The sequence below is a fragment of the Rana temporaria genome, chromosome 6 (genome assembly GCF_905171775.1).
Source record: "Rana temporaria chromosome 6, aRanTem1.1, whole genome shotgun sequence".
NCBI lineage: Eukaryota > Metazoa > Chordata > Amphibia > Anura > Ranidae > Rana > Rana temporaria.
Genome location: NC_053494.1, coordinates 13,810,298 through 13,830,049, shown reverse-complemented (window position 1 = coordinate 13,830,049; position 19,752 = coordinate 13,810,298). Strand labels below are relative to the sequence as shown.

General features: G+C 49.0%; 1 protein-coding gene across 2 annotated transcripts; it reads left to right on the top strand.

The window, feature by feature from the left end:
* The first annotated feature begins 1,456 nt into the window (after nucleotides 1-1,456).
* Nucleotides 1,457-18,459, top strand: HMOX2 (heme oxygenase 2). 2 transcript variants are annotated; one of them, XM_040356270.1, is made up of 6 exons: nucleotides 1,457-1,619; nucleotides 4,266-4,379; nucleotides 9,129-9,246; nucleotides 13,196-13,687; nucleotides 14,622-14,745; nucleotides 17,544-18,459. In XM_040356270.1, exons 2-6 carry the CDS (start codon nucleotides 4,288-4,290, stop codon nucleotides 17,666-17,668), a joined length of 951 nt encoding a protein of 316 aa, XP_040212204.1. In that variant the 5' UTR covers nucleotides 1,457-1,619; nucleotides 4,266-4,287; the 3' UTR covers nucleotides 17,669-18,459. The 2 variants fall into 2 exon arrangements, with proteins under 2 accessions (XP_040212204.1, XP_040212203.1); XM_040356269.1 differs by having other exon boundaries at nucleotides 1,458-1,619; nucleotides 17,541-18,459.
* Nucleotides 18,460-19,752: the final 1,293 nt, after the last annotated feature.

The window sequence follows — 19,752 nt, the reverse complement described above, 5'->3', positions numbered from 1 at the left end:
GGGAGACAACAACATCCTGGGGTCACTGGGAGGCAACAACATCCTGGGGTCACTGGGAGGCAACAACATCCTGGGGTCACTGGGAGGCTACAACATCCTGGGGTCACTGGACGACAACAACACCCTGGGGTCAATGTGAGGCAGAAATGCCCTTGGGTCACTGGGAGGCAACATTGCCCTGGGGTCACTGGGAGGCAACATTGCCCTGGGGTCACTGGGAGGCAACGAAACCCTGGGGTCACTGGGAGGCAACATTGCCCTGGGGTCACTGGGAGGCAACGACACCCTGGGGTCACTGGGAGGCAACATTGCCCTGGGGTCACTGGGAGGCAACATTGCCCTGGGGTCACTGGGAGGCCCACGACACCCTGGGGTCACTGGGAGGCAACATTGCCCTGGGGTCACTGGAAGGCGACATTGACCTGGGGTCACTGGGAGGCAACATTGCCCTGGGGTCATTGGGAGGCAACATTGACCTGGGGTCACTGGGAGGCAACATTTCCCAGGGGTCAATGTGAGGCAACAATGCCCTTGGGTCGCTGGGAGGCAACATTGCCCTGGGGTCACTGGGAGGCAACATTGCCCTGGGGTCACTGGGAGGCAACATTGCCCTGGGGTCACTGGGAGGCAACGACACCCTGGGGTCACTGGGAGGCAATGGCACCCTGGAGTCACTGGGAGGCAACATTGCCCTGGGGTCACTGGGAGGCAACATTGCCCTGGTGTCACTGGGAGGCAACATTGCCCTGGGGTCACTGGGAGGCAACATTGCCCTGGGGTCACTGGGAGGCAACGACACCCTGGGGTCACTGGGAGGCAACGGCACCCTGGGGTCACTGGGAGGCAACATTGCCCTGCGGTCACTGGGAGGCAGCATTGCCCTGGGGTCACTGGGAGGCAACAACGCCCTGGTGTCACTGGGAGGCAGCATTGCCCTGGGTTTACTGGGAGGCAACAACATCCTGGGGTCACTGGGAGGCAACAACATCCTGGGGTCACTGGGAGGCAACAACATCCTGGGGTCACTGGGAGGCAACAACATCCTGGGGTCACTGGACCCAGGGTGCTACTGGCCCAGCAGTCAGAAATCTCTGGAAGGTTTATTTTGTTAATCACAGAAATTTGCTCAAAATTATTAACTGGGAGGAAAAAATAAAGGGGGAGGAGCTACAGTGGGGACAGTTAGGAGGGAGGAGTGACCAGAAAGTGTATTGGTGGTGGGAGATGCAGGACCCAGAGCTGGAGCGGTTCTCCTCCAGTCCGCCACTTCCTTGCTACTCTTGCACACTATTAGCGCCCCCTATGCGCCTGTGTGTGTGTATAGCACTCCCCTATGCGCCGTACTCGCAGTCCAGGCTCCGCCCCTCATTCCCCTCCCTGCATACGGTACACACTGTGGGCGGAGATTAGTGGGCGGAGATTATCTCTAAAAATAAAGCTTTATAGAGGGGGAAAAAACAAAGCGCAGTGACAGATGCTCTGGCCCCGCCTCATCGCGGCTGCCTGTTGCCATGGGAGCGGGTGTTTCCGGTGTGCGGCCTATTCCTGCGTCACCCTGGAGTTGTGTCCGAGCTGAGAAGAGCGGGGAGAAGGCAGAGAGCGGGCACAGAGGGTATCTGGTGAGGAGAGAGCCCTGTATCGATATCATTGAATGTATCGGGGAGGAGGACTACAAATACCAGCATGTCTTCATAGCAGAAGAACCACAACTCCCAGCATGCTCAGGGTGCCACAACTCCCAGGGGGACAGAACACTCAGCATGCCCAGGGTGCCACAACTCCCAGCATGCCCAGGGTGCCACAACAATCGGCATGCCCAGGGTGCCACAACTCCCAGCATGCCCAGGGTGCCACAACTCCCAGCATGCCCAGGGTGCCACAACTCCCAGGGGGCAGAACACTTAGCATTCCCAGGGTGCCACAACAATCGGCATGCCCAGGGTGCCACAACACTCAGCATGCCCAGGGTGCCACAACAATCGGCATGCCCAGGGTGCCACAACAATCGGCATGCCCAGGGTGCCACAACACTCAGCATGCCCAGGGTGCCACAACAATCGGCATGCCCAGGGTGCCACAACAATCGGCATGCCCAGGGTGCCACAACTCCCAGCATGCCCAGGGTGCCACAACTCCCAGCATGCCCAGGGTGCCACAACTCCCAGGGTGCCACAACTCCCAGCATGCCCAGGGTGCCACAACTCCCAGCATGCCCAGGGTGCCACAACACTCAGCATGCCCAGGGTGCCACAACACTCAGCATGCCCAGGGTGCCACAACTCCCAGCATGCCCAGGGTTCCACAACACTCAGCATGCCCAGGGTGCCACAACTCCCAGGGTGCCACAACTCCCAGCATACCCAGGGTGCCACAACTCCCAGGGTGCCACAACACTCATCACGCCCAGGGTGCCACAACTCCCAGGGGGGCAGAACACTCAGGGTGGCACAACTTCCAGCATGCCCAGGGTGCCGGAACACTCAGCATGCCCAGGGTGCCACAACTCCCAGTCCCTTGTCCCTTTCGGCTGGTGTATAATCCATCCAAGGGAATAGGGCCACTCTGCAAGTTCCCTGCAACTGCCATGATCAAGGGGTTAAAGCAATGGTGTCACCCCCTCCGCCACCAACTATAGTGCCCCCTCAGTACAGACCCTTCTCCATCAATATAGCCCCCCTCCCTCAGTACAGGCCCCCTTCCATCAATATAGACTCCCCTCCCTGCAGACCCCCCATTAGTATAGAATCCCCCCTCAGTGAAGACCCCCTCCATTAGCATAGAATCCCCCTCCCTCAGTGCAGACTCCCTTCCCTCAGTGCAGACCCCCCATTAGTATAGACTCCCTTCCCTTAGTGCAGACCCCCCCATTAGTATAGAATCCCCCCTCTCACAACACACCCCCCCTGCACATGTCCATCCACATATGCATTAGTAAAGTTTACAGACCTCAGAACAGCGCAGACAGATACACACAGTGGTGTCCCTCGGGCTCCTCCCCCCTCTTGTGTGGATGTAAACAGAGAGGAGGGGGAGGCGGCTTCAGCCTGCTCCGGTGAGGGTCACAGCGCAAGACCTAAGGCGCAGATCAGGGCAGCAGGCAGTGTTAGTGTTGCATGCCGCTACCCACAGTTGTCACACCTTTGGCGGGGTGTCACCCGGGTGCGGCCTGCACCCCCTACCCCCACCTAGCGATGCCACTGGATACAGCTCCTCCCTGTAGAGTAATTCCTCCCACTGACACCAACTATTACTTCCCCTAATTCCAAAGATGGGACATTGTTTACTGCCACTGGCTACATTCCAGTCCCCCCTAAAGTCTGAAGGACAGTAAATTGGCCCTTGACTTACAAAGTTTAAAGCCCCCTGATCCAGAATCGTGGGACCCCTGCGCGTAGGATCTCTTTGATCCGGGGCACGTAGGGTCTCTTTGATCCGGGGCACGCGGGGATCTCTTTGATCTGGGGCACGCGGGGATCTCTTTGATCTGGGGCACGCGGGGATCTCTTTGATCTGGGGCACGCGGGGATCTCTTTGATCCGGGGCACGCGGGGATCTCTTTGATCCGGGGCACGCGGGGATCTCTTTGATCTGGGGCACGCGGGGATCTCTTTGATCTGGGGCACGCGGGGATCTCTTTGATCTGGGGCACGCGGGGATCTCTTTGATCCGGGGCACGCGGGGGTCTCTTTGATCCGGGGCACGCGGGGGTCTCTTTGATCCGGGGAACGTAGGGTCTCTTTGATCCAGGCATGTTGGACAGGTTGACGGTTCACTTGGTATAATTAGCTGAGTCACTATTTTCCTGGTTCAGACAAAGCAGACAAATAAGCGGTGATATGAGTTGGGGACGGCCGTCCCTGCCGGGCTGGTTAATGAGTAGGTGCGTTCAGCTGTTTGTCACCTGCTTTCCCTGCTTACGTGACAAAAGCCGAGAGGCATCCAGAATGAGTGGCAGTGGGTGAAAGGGCCATATAGTGCTGAGTATCCAGTGTACAGTCACACCGCAGTGCCAGTCAGAGGATAGAGTTTGTCATTGTGTAGGGGAAGTGAGGACAAAGGATTAGGTGGTGGGGGGCGATCAGAAGCCGGGTGGAAGGGGCAGAAGAATGCTAGGTTGTCTCTTGATTAGTACAAGGAGGCCCTATTGGATTATGTTACTCTTGTGTTGTTTTGTTGCTCGCGTGTCCCAGTGATTGCAGCAGAAGTCGTTTCCTTTGTCCGCTATCTAGCGCTGTGGCTTGACCTCATTCTGTTATTTCGTACAGAGCGGACTGTAGATTGAGAGTCATGGCTCCAGACAAGCCGGATGGAGAGCAGCAAGAAGAGCGCAGTCTCATTGGAGCGCCTACAAGAGAAGAGGAGGAAGAGAAAGAAGTGAGGTGAGAAGCTGCACCCTGTCCCACAGTTCTTTGTATACTTGTGTCTGGATTGTCACCCCATCATGGTTTCCTGAGGTTCTGCATACACGGGGAGCACAAGCTGTACTTGGTAAACAGAGCTTGGAGGTGGTGTAGAGCCGTGGCTCTCAACCTCAGTCCTCGAGTACCCCCAACATGTGCCATGTTTTGGAAACTGCCCTGAGATAAAATAGCTCTTATCAATAACATGTCATTGATGCAGGGTTTGACAAATTTGCTTGGAATCTAGGAGCCAGCTAAAAAAGTTAGGAGCCAGAAAACGCACCCCGTCCCGACGAGCTTGCGCACAGAAGCGAACACATACGTGAGCAGCGCCCACATATGTAAACGGTGTTCAAACCACACAAGTGAGGTATCGCCACGATTGGTAGAGCGAGAGCAATAATTCTAGCTCTAGACCTCCTCTGTAACTCAAAACATGCAACCTGTAGATTTTTTTAAAGGTCGCCTATGAAGATTTTAAAAGGTAAAAGTTTGTCGGCATTCCACGAGCGGACGCAATTTTGAAGCGTGACATGTTGGCTATGAATTTACTCGGCCTAACATTATCTTTCATAATATTAAAAAAAATGGGGATAACTTTACTGTTGTCTTATTTTTTAATTTAAAAAAAGTGTAATTTTTTCCCAAAAAAGTGCGCTTGTAAGATCGCTGCGCAAATACGGCGTGACAGAAAGTATTGCAACGATCGCCATTTTATTCTCTAGGGTGTTAGGATAAAATATATATATAATGTTTGGGGGTTCTAATTAGAGGGAAGAATATGGCAGTGAAAAATTGTGAAAAATTACATTAGAATTGCTGTTTAACTTGTAATGCTTAACTTGTAATACCAACGGCCACCACCAAATGGCGCCAGCTCACACATCTGGTGGTAATAACTTGTAATACCAACGGCTCACCACCAGATGGCGCCCACCTTCCAAGCCAAGTCGCCAGGACACCATTTCTAGTCGCCAGAGCGACCTGGCGCCCGGGATTTGTCGAGCCCTGCATTGATGTAAAGGAAAACCTAAAAACATGGCCTGTTGGGGGTACTTGAGGATGGAGGTTGAGAACCACTGGTGATGTAGAGCTCCCCCACAATTTGTGTGTGACAGACATAGACTACTATGGGGGGAACTCTTCACAACCAGCTCTGCATAGTAACCAATCAGCTTCTATCTTCAGTTTGTCCAGTTATAGTAGTGTTAAACCGTTGGCATTTTTACTTTTTTGGTTCCAACACATTGAGCGCAACAAAATATAAATATAACATATTGAACTACCGTATATACTCGAGTATAAGCCGAGCTTTTCAGCACAGTTTTTTTTTTTTTTTGTGTTGAAAATGCGCCCCTTGGCTTATACTCGAGTCACCTTTTTGTGCCTGATCTCCCCTGGACCCCAAACTTGACACACATGCACCCTAGGGTGACCAGACATCCCTGGTTTCAGGGGACAGTCCCCAGATTAGACACTGCCTGATCTCCTGGAATTTGGGGGCCCGGTACTGGCCGGCCGTAAGTCCTTTGGACCCCAATCTTGGCACACATGTAGCTCCACTTTTCATCTACTAGTGTGCAAAGTTTGTTGTCCAGGGGACCTACGACCAGGGAGCACCGATTTTTCAAAGCCGGGCACCCCATCCATAGACTCCCATGTTAAACTGTAAATTCTGCTGTGAATTTGGGGGGCCGGACGTAGGCCTTCCATAGACTCCCTTGTTAAACGTCAGTCTAGTCATGGGCACAGTGAGGATGCAGATGGACACCCTAGGCTTATACCCGTGTCAATATGTTTTTTTTTTTTTGTGGTTAAAAATTGGGTGCCTCGGCTTATTCGGGTCGGCTTATACTCAAGTATATACGGTATTTGCTAAAATTCTTCCCCCAGCATTTGCACTTTCAATCCTGCAGGCTCCTGCTCTTCCAATGCAGCTTCCCTGAGCTTCTTTTCGTCCCAGGAAAGGATAAATGGTGGACAGTGCAGTCTCCAGTCATGCTGTTGCCTTGGAGAAGGGAGGATGTGCAGGACAGTGCCTTGTCATCCTAGGCTACAGGGTTGTGTGTTTCTAGTGATGCACATAGTGTAGAGCAGGAATCTTCAAACTACGTCCCTCCAGTAGTTCAGGAACTACAATTCCCATCATGCCTGGTCATGTCTGTGAATGTCAGAGGTTTACAATGCCTCATGGCATGTGTAGTTCTGCAACAGCTGGAGGGCCGTAGTTTGAGGATCCCTGGTGTAGAGCATGAGTGCTCAAACTGTGGCCCTCCAGCTGTTGCAGAACTACAAGTCCCATCATGCCTTTGCCTTTGGGAGTCATGCTTGTAACCGTCAGCCTTGCAATGCCTCATGGGACTTGTAGTTCTGCAACATCTGGAGGGCCATAGGTTGAGCACCCATGGTGTTGAGAGACACAACTGTAGTCCTTGCATGCAAGGGTGGCTCTGTAGGATGCTGCAATAAAGGAGCCAACCTGAAACAAGAAACCTGGGGCAGCGGTCACAGCCTCAGCTGAAACCTAGGCAGGGATTAAAAGATAAAGAAGCTGCACGCTCCGTAAGTGATAACATCAGCTGATGAAAGTGCTTCAGAACTGAGGATTTAATATCACTTTAAGCATTGAAAATAAAACCTAGAAGCTGATTGGTTGCCGTGCACAGCTGCTCCAGATTCTGGGTGCTCCAGTTCATGACCGTGCTATTCACATGCTGCCTACACTGACAGCAACACAAAAAGTAATGTAGGCTTATGTACGTTTGCTATAAAAAATGTTTACAGGCAAAAAAACATTGTTTTGCTAATTTCTTTGCTGATATAATTAGTTGCATCACTTTTTTTTTTTTTTTTTTTTTTTTTTTTTTTAACTGATTAAACTGCAGGGATCCCCAAACTACGGCCCTCCAGCTGTTGTAGAACTACACATCCCATGAGGCATTGTAACACACTGACATTCACAGACATGACTAGGCATGATGGGAATTGTAGTTCCTGAACAACTGGAGGGCCGTAGTTTGAAGACCCATGGATTAAAGGGTCGGTTCACACCAGAACGCGGTGCAGGAAAGGCGTATTCTGTGCGCATTTTCCGCTCTGCACTCAGAACATTGCTTTTTATGATCCAATGTGGGTGCCAATGTAATGTTAACAGGAAACTAAATACAGATCGCAAACCTGGTGCCCTTGTGGGCACCAGATCACATGGAATCGCAGTACCGTGCAATTTGTTGCAGTGCATTCTTGATCGTTTTTCTGCGCTCCAGTGCAATTTGCAGCTCATAGGAATGAATTACAAAGTCGCACCAAACAGGAATGCGCAGGAATCACACAGGTACTCAGACCACATTTCTGTGCAGTTCAGGTGTGAACTTGCCCTATAGGAGGATTTTAACTACTTTTTTTCTTCTATTCGGTTTGCGTCCCTTTAGGTGGAATTTCCCTTCACTTCCTGTCCCATTGCCAAATCAGGAAGTGAGAAGAAATCCTCCAAAGTGACGGAATCTCTGGTTGTCACCAGAACTAGTGTCCCTGTTTAGAAGATTTCCCCTTTTACATAGTTAATCAGGTTGAAAAAAGACACGCGTCCATCTAGTAAAGTAAATAAAATATCTCGTACAATCCAATATACCCAATTCTATACCCACCATTGATCCAGATGAAGGCGAAAAATCCCATCAGAGCATGCTTTATTACTGTTTTGGTGGCTGCTAAAAATTTGGCATTTCCTTTTTCTTTCGTATTGCTTTAATAACGGTAAACGGGAAAATTAAAAGGAGTAATTTCCCTAACGGGGTCAAAGACAGCAAAGAAAAAATAAACGGGAAGCCCCGCTCTTCTCTATCCAAATCCCCAAAAAATTGCTTTAGTTTTACTTAAAGGCTTTGATCTTAGTCTCTTTGTATCAAGCCTTTTAATGATGTTTGCTCTTGGTGAGAGAGGATGGTGTGTCTGAGAGCGAGTCTGAGCCTGTCTGGATTGTATTCTTCTCTGACTTTTATTTCAGTGTTTAAGAGTCCTAAGCAGCACCTTAAACCATTAACATTTATAGGCCCGGGTTCAGAGAGCAGTTACGACGGCGTATCTCCGGATACGCCGTCGTAACTCTGAGTTGCGGGGTCGTATCTATGCGGCTGATTCATAGAATCAGTTACGCATAGATTTCCCTAAGATCCGACCGGCGTAAGTGTCTTACACCATCGTATCTTAGGCTGCATATTTACGCTGGACTCTAGGTGTCACTTCTGTAGATTTACGCAAGGAATATGCAAATTAGGTAGATACGCCGATTCAGAAAAGTACGTCCGCCCGGCGCATTTTTTTACGTCGTTTACGTTATGCTTTTTCCGGCGTAATGTTACCCCTGCTATATGAGGCGTATCCTATGTTAAGTATAGACGTCGTTCCCGCGTCGAATTTTGAAAATTTTGCGTAAGTCGTTCGCGAATAGGGCTGTATGTAAGTCTAAAGCATTGATGATTTCCTGCGTAATTTCGAGCATGCGCACTGGGATTCTTTCACGAATGGCGCATGCCCACATCATCCACATTTGAATTAGGCAGGCTTACGCCGGACCACATACGTTACGCCGCCGTAACTTAGGGCGCAAGTTCTTTCTGAATACGGAACTTGTGCCCTAATTTACGGCGGCGTAACGTATCTGAGATTTCTGTGTAGTGTGCTTGACCCCTCTTTTAAATTCTGAGCGTTCTTTTTGCTTCTTCCCAGACCTACCGACCTATCAGAGCTCCTGAAGGAAGGCACAAAGGAATCTCACGACAAGGCTGAAAATACCACGTTTGTGAAGGACTTTCTGAAGGGGCGGATCAAGAGGGAACTGTTTAAGGTTGGTGCTTGCTGCCTGATGGCCCTAAAATGTGCTGTACATTTCTACACAATACTTTTTCTTGTACGCCGTATTTTCAGTTTGACTTTCAGTCTACTTTTAGGTCAGTTCTATACATTCCAGTCCATTGCTCCATAATGAGTGCTGCATGACATAGTCTGCCTGCTATAATCCTATGATCAGTCCCAGGGTTGTAATAGGACAGAAACTGCTAGGAAAAGGAGGCAGCCAGTCACATGAGCAGGAGGTTGTATTTCTGGGGTGTTTTGTAGACAAGCCGGATGCAGAGCCCTCTGTTGTTGCCTTGGTCACAAGGAAGCAAAACTTAAAGGGGTGTTCCACTCATTTTTAATGTTTATTAAAAGTCAGCAGCTACAAAAAGTGTAGCTGCTGGCTTTTAATAAACATACACTTACCTGCTCCACGTTCCAGCGACACGCTCGCCGGGGCTCCGCTCCTCCCCCCCCTCTCCGGCCGGCGTCTTTATTCTAAGTGTGGGCACCAGGCCGTGACAGCTTTCGGCTTCACGGCTGGGCACCCACTGCGCATGTGCGAGCGTCGCTGTGCCATCCGGTTGAACAGGCGATCGCCTGGGACCTGTCACGTGTCCCAGGCGATCGCCTACAAGGAGGGGCTGCCAAAAGGCGATTAGACTATTCGCCTTTGCAGCCCCTCGACGGAAGGAGGAAGTGGGACAGGAAGTCCCACTCCTCCTGAATCCCCCCCCCCAAAAAAAATATATGACATGCCAAATGTGGCACGTAAGGGGGCAAGGAGTGGATTAAGCGGAAGTTCCACTTTTGGGTGGAACTCCGCTTTAATTGTTTTGCGCAATTTTCTAAATGGGTTCTACTCTTATGTCTGTACACCACTTATAGATCGGAGACATTTTTATATTGCTGCTATAAGCTGGTTTATGTGACAATAACTTTTTCTATTGCTTAAAAGATAAGTTTACCTTTGGGAACATGTTCCACCCATTTTTAGAGCAGAACATGTAACCTGTTCCCACTTTTGCCGCTGCCTCTAGTGAAAGCAAGCAGGTATCTGCACCCCCCTCCCCCTGAAAGGTGCCAAATGTGACACCGGAGGGATCCAAAAAGCAGAGGTTCACTTTTTGTGTGAACCTCCGCTTTTAAAGGGGTTGTAAATGTTCGCTGTCACCCCCCCCCCCCCCCTTTTTTACTTACCCAAGCCCGTTCACCTGCTTTGCGCATCCCCTGGCGTCCTCTTCTTCACTGCTTCTCGGCGTTGATTGGATAGATTGATAGCAGCGCAGCCATTGGCTCAAAAACAATAATGGGACCGAGTCATACACTCTGGGCCAGATTCAGATAGAAATACGACGGCGTATCTCTGAGTTCCGTCGGTCGGATCTATGCGCCTGATTCATAGAATCGGGTTCCGCATAGATCTCCCTAAGATTCAACAGGTGTAAGCGACTTACACCGTCGGATCTTAGGCTGCAATTCCAGGCCGGCCGCTAGGTGGCGTTTTGTTTTATGCAAATGAGGAGTTCCGCCTATTCAGAAACGAACGCCCGCCCGGCACTTTTTTTTTTACGTCGTTTGCGTTCGCCTTTTTCCGGCGGATAGTTACCCCTGCTATATGCGGCGTACCCTATGTTAAGTATGGCCGTCGTTCCCGGGTCGAATTTTTAATTTTTTACGTTGTTTGCGCAAGTCGTTCGCGAATACGGATGGCCGTAATTTACCTTCACGACGAAACCAATGACGTCCTAGCGACGTCATTTGGAGCAATGCACGCTGGGAAATTTAGCGGACGGCGCATGCGCAGTTCGTTCGGCGCGGGGACGCGCCTGATTTAAATTCTACACGCCCCCTAGCCGCGGAATTTGAATTCCGCCGGGGGATTTACGATCCGCCGGCGCAACTTTAGAGGCAAGTGCTTTCTGAATAAAGCACTTGCCTCAAAAACTTGCGCCGGCGTAACGTAAATCAGATAGGTTACGCGGATCTAAAGATCCGCTGACCTATCTGAATCTGGCCCTCTGTGTCTATGGACGCAGAGTGTATGACAGGGAGCTTCCCTCGGGATGGAGCTTCCCAGAGGGGGTTAGCTATTGTGGGGAGGAGCCGATCGGGGCCACTCTGTGCAAAACAAACTGCACTGTGGAGGGAAGTATGACCTGTTTGTTTAAAAGAATTAAACCTTTTACAATCACTTTAAATAGGGCTGATTAGGGTAAACATAGGGTTAGTAAAGGATTAAATAAGAACACCTTTTACCTTAGAAGAAAGGAATAAATAATTGTTTTGGTCATGTTGTATATGCAAATTGAAGCTTGTCCCTTTTTGATCTGCAGATGATTGAAACAGAATAAATACAAAAGTAACAATGATCCTTTCTATCTCCCTATGTATGTCTCCTGTCTGAATAGGACAAAAGGTTTATTTTTTGGCAGCAGCTATTATATCTGCTGTATTTACACGGCTTTCACTGGCAAGTCCGAAGAGGAGGGAGCGGCAGAAGGACAGGGTGTAATGTACTATTACGTTTTTTGGAGGTGTATAGGACAGGGGTTGACAAATTTGCTTGGAATCTAGGAGCCAGCTAAAAAAGTTAGGAGCCAGAAAACGCGCCCCGTCCCGACGAGCTTGCGCGCAGAAGTGAACACATTGGTGAGCAGCGCCCGCATATGTAAACGGTGTTCAAACCACACATGTGAGGTATCGCCGCGATCGTTAAAGCGAGAGCAATAATTCTAGCACTAGACCTCCTCTGTAACTCAAAACATGCAACCTGTAGATTTTTTTTAAACATCGCCTATGAAGATTTTAAAGGGTAAAAGTTTGTCGGCATTCCACGAGCGGACGCAATTTTGAAGCGTGACATGTTGGGTATGAATTTACTCGGCGTAACATTATCTTTCATAATATTAAAAAAAATGGGGATAACTTTACTGGTGTCTTATTTTTTAATTTAAAAAAGTGGCATTTTTTCCCAAAAAAGTGCGCTTGTAAGACCACTGCGCAAATACGGCGTGACAAAGTATTGAAACGATCGCCATTTTATTCTCTAGGGTGTTGGGATAAAAAATATATATAATATTTGGGGGTTCTAATTAGAGGGAAGAAGATGGCACTTGTAATACCAACGGCTCACTACCAGATGGCGCCAGCTCACACATCTGGTGGTAATAACTTGTAATACCAACGGCTCACCACCAGATGCCACCTTCCAAGCCAAGTCGCCAGGACACTATTTCTAGTCGCCATGGCGACCAGGATTTGTCGAGCCCTGGTATAGGATGTCCAGTGTCCTCAGCTGGATTAACCACCTGACCGCCGGAAGATTTATTCCCCTTCCTGACCAGGCCATTATTTGCGATATGGCACTGCGTTACTTTAACTGACAATTGCGCGGTCATGCAACACCGTACCCAAATAATAATTATGTAAATAATTTTTTGCTCTATAAATGAAAAAATGACAACTTAAAAAAAAAACGCATTTGAAAAATTGCTGAGCAAATACTGCACAACATAAAAAGTTGCAATGACTGCCATTGTGTTCTCTAGGGTCTCTGCTAAAAAAACATATATAATGTTGGGGGTTCTATGTAATTTTCTATCAAAATTATGATTTTTACATGTAGGAGAGAAATGTCAGAATTGGCCTGGGTGGCAAGGGGTTAAAGGCAACGGGTAGGATCCATGTTTTCAAAGCTCTACACATGGGCAACGGGAGGAAATTATAAGCATTATTCTGGGGCGTTTACCTTTTTTTTGTTTGTTTTTTTAAATATCTTGGGGTTTTTACTTTAGTTGATAAAAACCAAAGGGGTATCTTGAATTGTAACCTTGTTTAATTATAACCTGTGTTTTTTTTTTTTTGTCATAACTGTTCCAGATATCACTTACCTGTGTCCTCTTCTGCTTAATTATTTTGTAAAATAAAGATCTAAAAGGCGTTTCTCTCATACACAGCTGGCCACCACTGCGCTCTTCTATACATACACCGCTCTGGAGGAGGAACTAGACCAGAATAAGGAGCACCCAGCCATCGCCCCGCTATATTTCCCACAGGAGCTTCACAGGGCTGAGGCTCTGAAGATGGATCTTCTCTATTTTTATGGAGAAGACTGGGAGGAGGTCATCCAGTGCTCAGAGGCTACCAAAGCCTACGTGGAGCGCATCCACCATCTGGGCACTCACCAGCCAGAGCTGCTGGTGGCTCATGCCTACACCCGCTACATGGGGGACCTGTCGGGAGGTCAGATCTTGAAGAAAGTGGCTCAGAGAGCCTTGCATCTGCCCAGTGAGGGGCAGGGTGTCCAGTTCTACATGTTCGATAATGTCACTAATGCCCAGCAGTTCAAGCAGCTGTATAGGGCCCGAATGAACACACTGGACCTGGACAGTGAGACCAAAGGGGGGATCGTAGAGGAGGCTAACCGTGCCTTCCGGTTCAATATGGAGGTGAGTGCTGCACCTTTTTAAGGCACTGTACACACCTAAGATTAATATAAAACATTCACAAATTAGAGCTGAAGATTACTATAATGGCCTCAAAATAAAAAGTTGCTGGAAGCCTTGCAAATGCTTTTTTTAAATTTTCATACACTGTTCTTAGTTTACACACTGTTACACAAACCAGTCCATGTGTGCGCATGGCCAAAGGTATACTTCTTCATATTCCCATCGCACACGTTCCTGGATCCGCTCTTGGGTGCTTGTAGCAACAACCAGCTGGATACTGGTACACGTTACAGTAGAAATATTTGCCAGCGCACCATGGAACGATGTAAATCGCGTCCAAACGGATGTTTTATTGCATGATCACAGCACCGAGTGCAATGTTTCGGAGCCACGAAGGGGCCCAAAGGTAATCTGTCACTTTGTCCATTCAGGAGGTAACTAGAGTGGTAAGAAAAAGTATGTGAACACCCCCCTCGGAAATTAACTGATTTTCTGCAGTAGTTTGCCACAAAATGTGATCTGCTCCTCATCTAAATCACAACAATAGACAACCCACAATGTGCTTAAAGTGGAGTTCCACCCTAAAATGGACCTTCCGTTCTTCGGAATCCCCCCTGTATAATCCAGGTATTTGCTCCCACTTCCGGGCATAGATAGCCACAGTATCCACAAATATCTACACCATATCCAGCCCCTCCCACTGTCTTCTGGGAGACACACAGGTGCCAAAAGACAGCAGGGACCATTCAGATCGCGCAGGAGGATAAAAACTGAATGAAAAGTAGTAGAAGACAACAGTTTTGCTCTCAGACGGTATCTCTGGGCCTGGCTCTGTTTTTCTGTTCTGCTTCTCCTTCTAAAGTAGGAAGGTTGCGTTTGTGGATATTCGTTTATTAATCTTCTACTCCCGGCTTTCCTGTTCTTGTATTCTCAGGTGTTTGATGAGCTGGATAAAATAGGAGCTACAATTTCCGATGAGCCTCAGGGTGCTGCTGGTCTCCCAGTGCATGACGGGAAGGGAGATCTCCGCAAGTGCCCCTATTATGCTGCTAAAGAAGGTGAGCTTTGTGAGAATATTCTTATTATTGCCACCACTTCCACCTCTGCAGGGATGTCGCCAGCACACACCGATGTGCCTCCCAAGAGGACTTTATAGTCACTAAAGCCGGCCATAGATGGTTCGAATCTTGCTTGGTTCAGCAGGGACCGGCCAAGATTTGAACCATGTATGGGCAGGCTGATTGTACCCAAGTCAATTTATTGATCGACTTGGGTACAGGTGTAGTGTCACAGTTTGCTGCCTATCCTAGAATGCTGCGGAAGTCACGTGGCGGGCAACTGCGCATGCGTTCCAAACGCAAGTACGATGCGTTCCAATGGATTTTCGACAGTGCATACCAGCAAAGCCGTCATTCAGGGCGACGTGGATTTAGAGGAAAGTGGCCACTCGCTGCGCTCGCTCGGCCTCCTGGCTCTTTTTTTAACATCCTCCAATCCACGGGGATGTTAAGGAAAGAGCCTGGATGCCGACCGAGGTTTCACCGGTGTGCACTGCCGTGAATCCATTGGAACGCATTGCGCATGCGCAGTTGGCCGCCACGTGACTTCCGGAGCATTCTAGGATAGGCAGCAAACTGTGACAATACACAGGCAGCATGTTGGCTTTTTGCATTTTTAGCAATGATCACTGCGTTCTCCTGACAGGGACCCACCCCCCCCTCCCCCCCAACAAGGGGAACACAATAGCCCAGCGGGACGGGATTCCCAATCAACACTGACTGTGTTGACGGGGGAATCGACTGATTTTCTTTCCTACAATCCACACAGTTGTAGGACGAATATTGCATCATCTATGGCTTGCCTAATGCAAGTGTACGCACTCTAAGCTCGCTCTCGTTCTTTCCCCCTCCCTCCGGGGAAAAAAATACATTGATCTCCCCTGCTGTGCTATTGTGTTCTGACAGGGGGTCCGCCCCCAGCCATTGGCTGCTGGCGCTGATAGGATGCCAGTTGGCTACTGGTTTTCAAGCCTGACAGGCTGCTGTACACACTGGCTAAATGGCGTCCGGTTTCTGTTAAACCAGCCAATACCGGCTGATATTTGGCTTGTGTGTACCAGCCATTAAGTGATGCAATGTTCAAAGTTTCACGCCTACACAGTGTCCCCTTTATCAGGTAAATATTAGCAATTGTGTATGGCAACATATCAGCCTTAGCCACAGTGAGAGAAAGCAACACTAAAACAATGACATTATTAAACAAAATAGGACTAGCCATTGTAAATGACTGGCAGTCATGGCACACAGCTTCACATGCCTCAGGGGGCCTCAAAGTATCCCCAACAGCCAAATATTTTTCAGAACCGTGTGGATAATTATTCAAGAAATAAGAGGCGCATGAGACATAGGAGAGTGAAGGAGAATATCTCATACAAGCTTTAACAAGTAGGGGTGCGCATCTTTATTGGTCTCATGATTCAATAAAGATTATCCTGTCCATGATCAGTGGCAGAGGGATGGATGGGATCAGTGGCAGAGGGATGGTGGGGATGGGAGGGCTAGGATCAGGCAGAGGGATGGTGGGAGAGGGATGGGATCAGTGACGCTACCACTTACCAGCTCAGTGTCAGTCGATTCCCCCTCCTCCATGCTCAGTGGGTCTCTGCCTCTTATCCCTTCCGGTGCCTCCAGTGAAGCCTCTCTTGACGTCGGGTCTCCTTGAGCTCCTCCCCCTGCACTCTACTGGCTGTCAGCTCATCAGCTGACTTTCTGCTTCAGGGGGAGAGGGCTTTATCTACCAGGCAGGCTCTGCCTTTGTGTTTCTCCAGGAGAGGCAGAGCACGGAATGACGTCATCTGAGAGTCATCTCAGCATCGATGCAGAAACGTAAAGCTGCGAATATATTCAACACCCCTATTAAAGCGGTGTTTCACCCTGCAGAACAACTTTTTAGCATAAAATTCGGCATAGTAGCGCGAGCTAGAGTATGCCTGTCTTATTTTTTTTTATCCCCGTACTCACAGTGTAATCGTACATAGAAGATTCCGACTGCCCGCGGGGAATGGGCGTTCCTTTCAAGAGGGAGGGTGATTGAAGGCCGGCTCTGGCACGTCACGCTCCCCGAAGACAGCCGGAGTAGGTCTCGGCTCTTCACGGCGCCTGCGCACAGACTATGCGCAGGCGCCGTGAAGAGCCAAGCCTATTTCGGCTATTTCCGGAGAAGCGTGACGCGCCAGAGCCGGCCGTCAATCACCTTCCGTCTGGATTGGAACGCCCATTCCCCGCGGGCAGTCGGAATCTTCTATGTACGATTACACTGTGAGTACGGGGATAAAAAAATTAAGACAGGCATACTGTAGCTCGCGCTACTATGCCGAATTTTATGCTGGAAGAAAAAAAAAATGTTTTATTTTTATAGGGTGAACCCCCGCTTTAAGTTCATAACATTTCGCAAGATGTTTTCTATCTGCAGAAAAGAATATCTGATGAACCTGCCATAAAGGTCCTAGTTTGGGCACTTCCTTTTATGGGGAGACAGCCTTTTTGCACACAACCCTGGTGGAGACTTGAGACTATGCCAACACACATTGCATAGACATGATTTATTGTTGTCACCATCAGGAAGCCGGTTCAGAGCAGTGATGTGCAGCTGAGGCTGGAGTGAGTGCATGTAGACTGGAGGAGATCAGCATCACTGAGCTGGGGAGGTGTGAAAACAGAATTTAATGGGGGGGGGGGGGCCCAGTTTGGTAAACGGTACATCTGGCTAACTACATACTATCCAGTTATAGTTTAGATCTGCTATATTTCTATTGCATTGACGTATACACCGCTGTCTCTCTCTTTTTTTGCAGCAGCCACCGGAGCCTCAGGTTGTCCATTTCATTCTGCACTGGCCATTGCAAGTCGCCCAGAAGTCAAAGCCATTTTAGCTGCCTTTGCTGCCGCCGTCGCTGCCATCATCGCTTGGTACTGGATGTGATGCCAGCCGGATGACAACTCATGGGATTCTAACAAAACTGGGACATTATGTCTGTTCAGCAACAGAGGTGGCTGGATGACACGGATGTGGTGTAGAGTATACTGTCCAGCCCTATGCCTAACCTTCCCATAATCCTTTAGTTCCCCTAAGGAAAGTACATCCAGCAGAGCTGGGTGCAACCTCCCGTCCTGCCCGCTGCTTTACCAAGCACACACTGCTGTTACTAGGCCCTCATTCTGCCTATTTTCTAGACTGCCGTAGCAAAGCCGCTACAGCCAAAGGGCTCCGACTATATAAAAGTACAAATCTCCCTTTCATGCCAGAAATGGGAGAGTATCTTTAGCAGTCGAGGGCCGTTATTTTAGTCTGGCTACAGAGTACACAGGAGCTTTGTGTTGAGGACAAGTCCACCCCAAACTGATATTTCAAATATTGCTGGTGGCTTGAATCGCCCCTGGATCTCTAATATCCCTCAGGGCCTCATGGGGAAACGATCTCTACTGGGGTTCCCAACTCTGATGTAAAATGCGAGCGATTCAACCCCGGCAAAAACTGACCTTTCAGCTGGAAGGGGATTGACCATTTAATAATGAGGTCTAACGAGCAATGATAAGCAGGTATTGACAGCAGCCAGTCAGATTTCAGCTCTGCAAATATGAATAGAAGCTGAGTTCTGGTTGGATTACTGCTGTACCCTAAATCAGTGGTCATCACCCCTGTCCTCAGGGCCCACTAACAGGCCAGGTTTGCAAGATAACTGAAATACATCACAGGTGATAACATTTGCTGCTCAGTGATTGCAGTATTCTAGTCTGCATCACCTCATGGTAATACATAAAATCTGGCATGTTAGTAGGGTTGATGACCGCTGCCCTACATGATCTGTTATAATAAATAACAGAGGTTCTCCAGGAAAGGCAAACTTTAATTTTCTCAGAATGTCAAATCCTTTTTGCCCTGCTGACCTAATGTAATTCCAACCCAGATGTATGCTTACCTGAATCTCTTGGCTGCGGCCTCCCATTATGATGTTCTCTGGGAATCTTGCCAGCCTTGCAGTCTATCCCTATAGATTTGTATGGAACAGTCTCCAGCCACCAGAGACAACCCGTTCTGGCCCCCATAGATGGCTTGAATTGGGTGGCTCTGCAAACACCACCTAGAACAGTGATGGTGAACCTTGGCACCCCAGATGTTTTGGAACTACATTTCCCATGATGCCCCACTACACTGCAGAGTGCATTAGCATCATGGGAAATGTAGTTCCAAAACATCTGGGGTGCCAAGGTTCTCCATCACTGACCTATTATAACAAGTAGATTTAAAAATTGACTGAGCTGGTAAGATAATTTTTTTTATTAATCAATCAGTGACAGTGACTGCATCCTATCAAGTGCTGTCACTATTTGGCAGTGCCATTGTATTCAGGTAGCCATGGATGCTGCAGCTGCCTGAGTATAATATCCAGCAGTGAAGATTCCCCTATCCACACTGCTTCGTAGTTTAGGGAATTCATTTTTCTCTTTCAAATTGCTGAATTAAAGCGGTGTGCTGGCCCAAAAAAAAATAAAAGCCAGCAGCTACACATACTGCAGCTGCTGGCTTTTAATAAATGGACACTTACCTGTCCTGGAGTCCCTCGATGTCGGCACCGCAGCTGAAGTTTCCATCAGCTGTCGGGTGCTGCCGCCGCCATTGCGGGTAAGGGAACCCGGCAGAGTAGCCTTATGGCTTCACGCCAGGAACCCTACTGCGCATGTGCGAGACCCCGCTCCTCTCTCCTATTGGGCCAGGGGAGGAGGAGGTGACGTCGCGGCCCGGACTCCCGGAAGTGGCAATGGATACCTGTAAAAGACGGGTTCCCCCCTGAAAGGTGCTGATGAGCGGAAGTTCCACTTTAGGGTGGTACTCTCCTTAAACAAGAGGAAATCAAGCAGTTTATGGGGACTGCTAATGCAAAAAGGCGGGGGTAACAATGTTGCGGTGGGGTTGGCCTGCAGGTAAGTTTACATCTGGATTTGCTCTGGGTGGGATATGCTATGCTGGGGGAGGGAAAAGCCAGGGCATCAATCCTTTAACTAGGG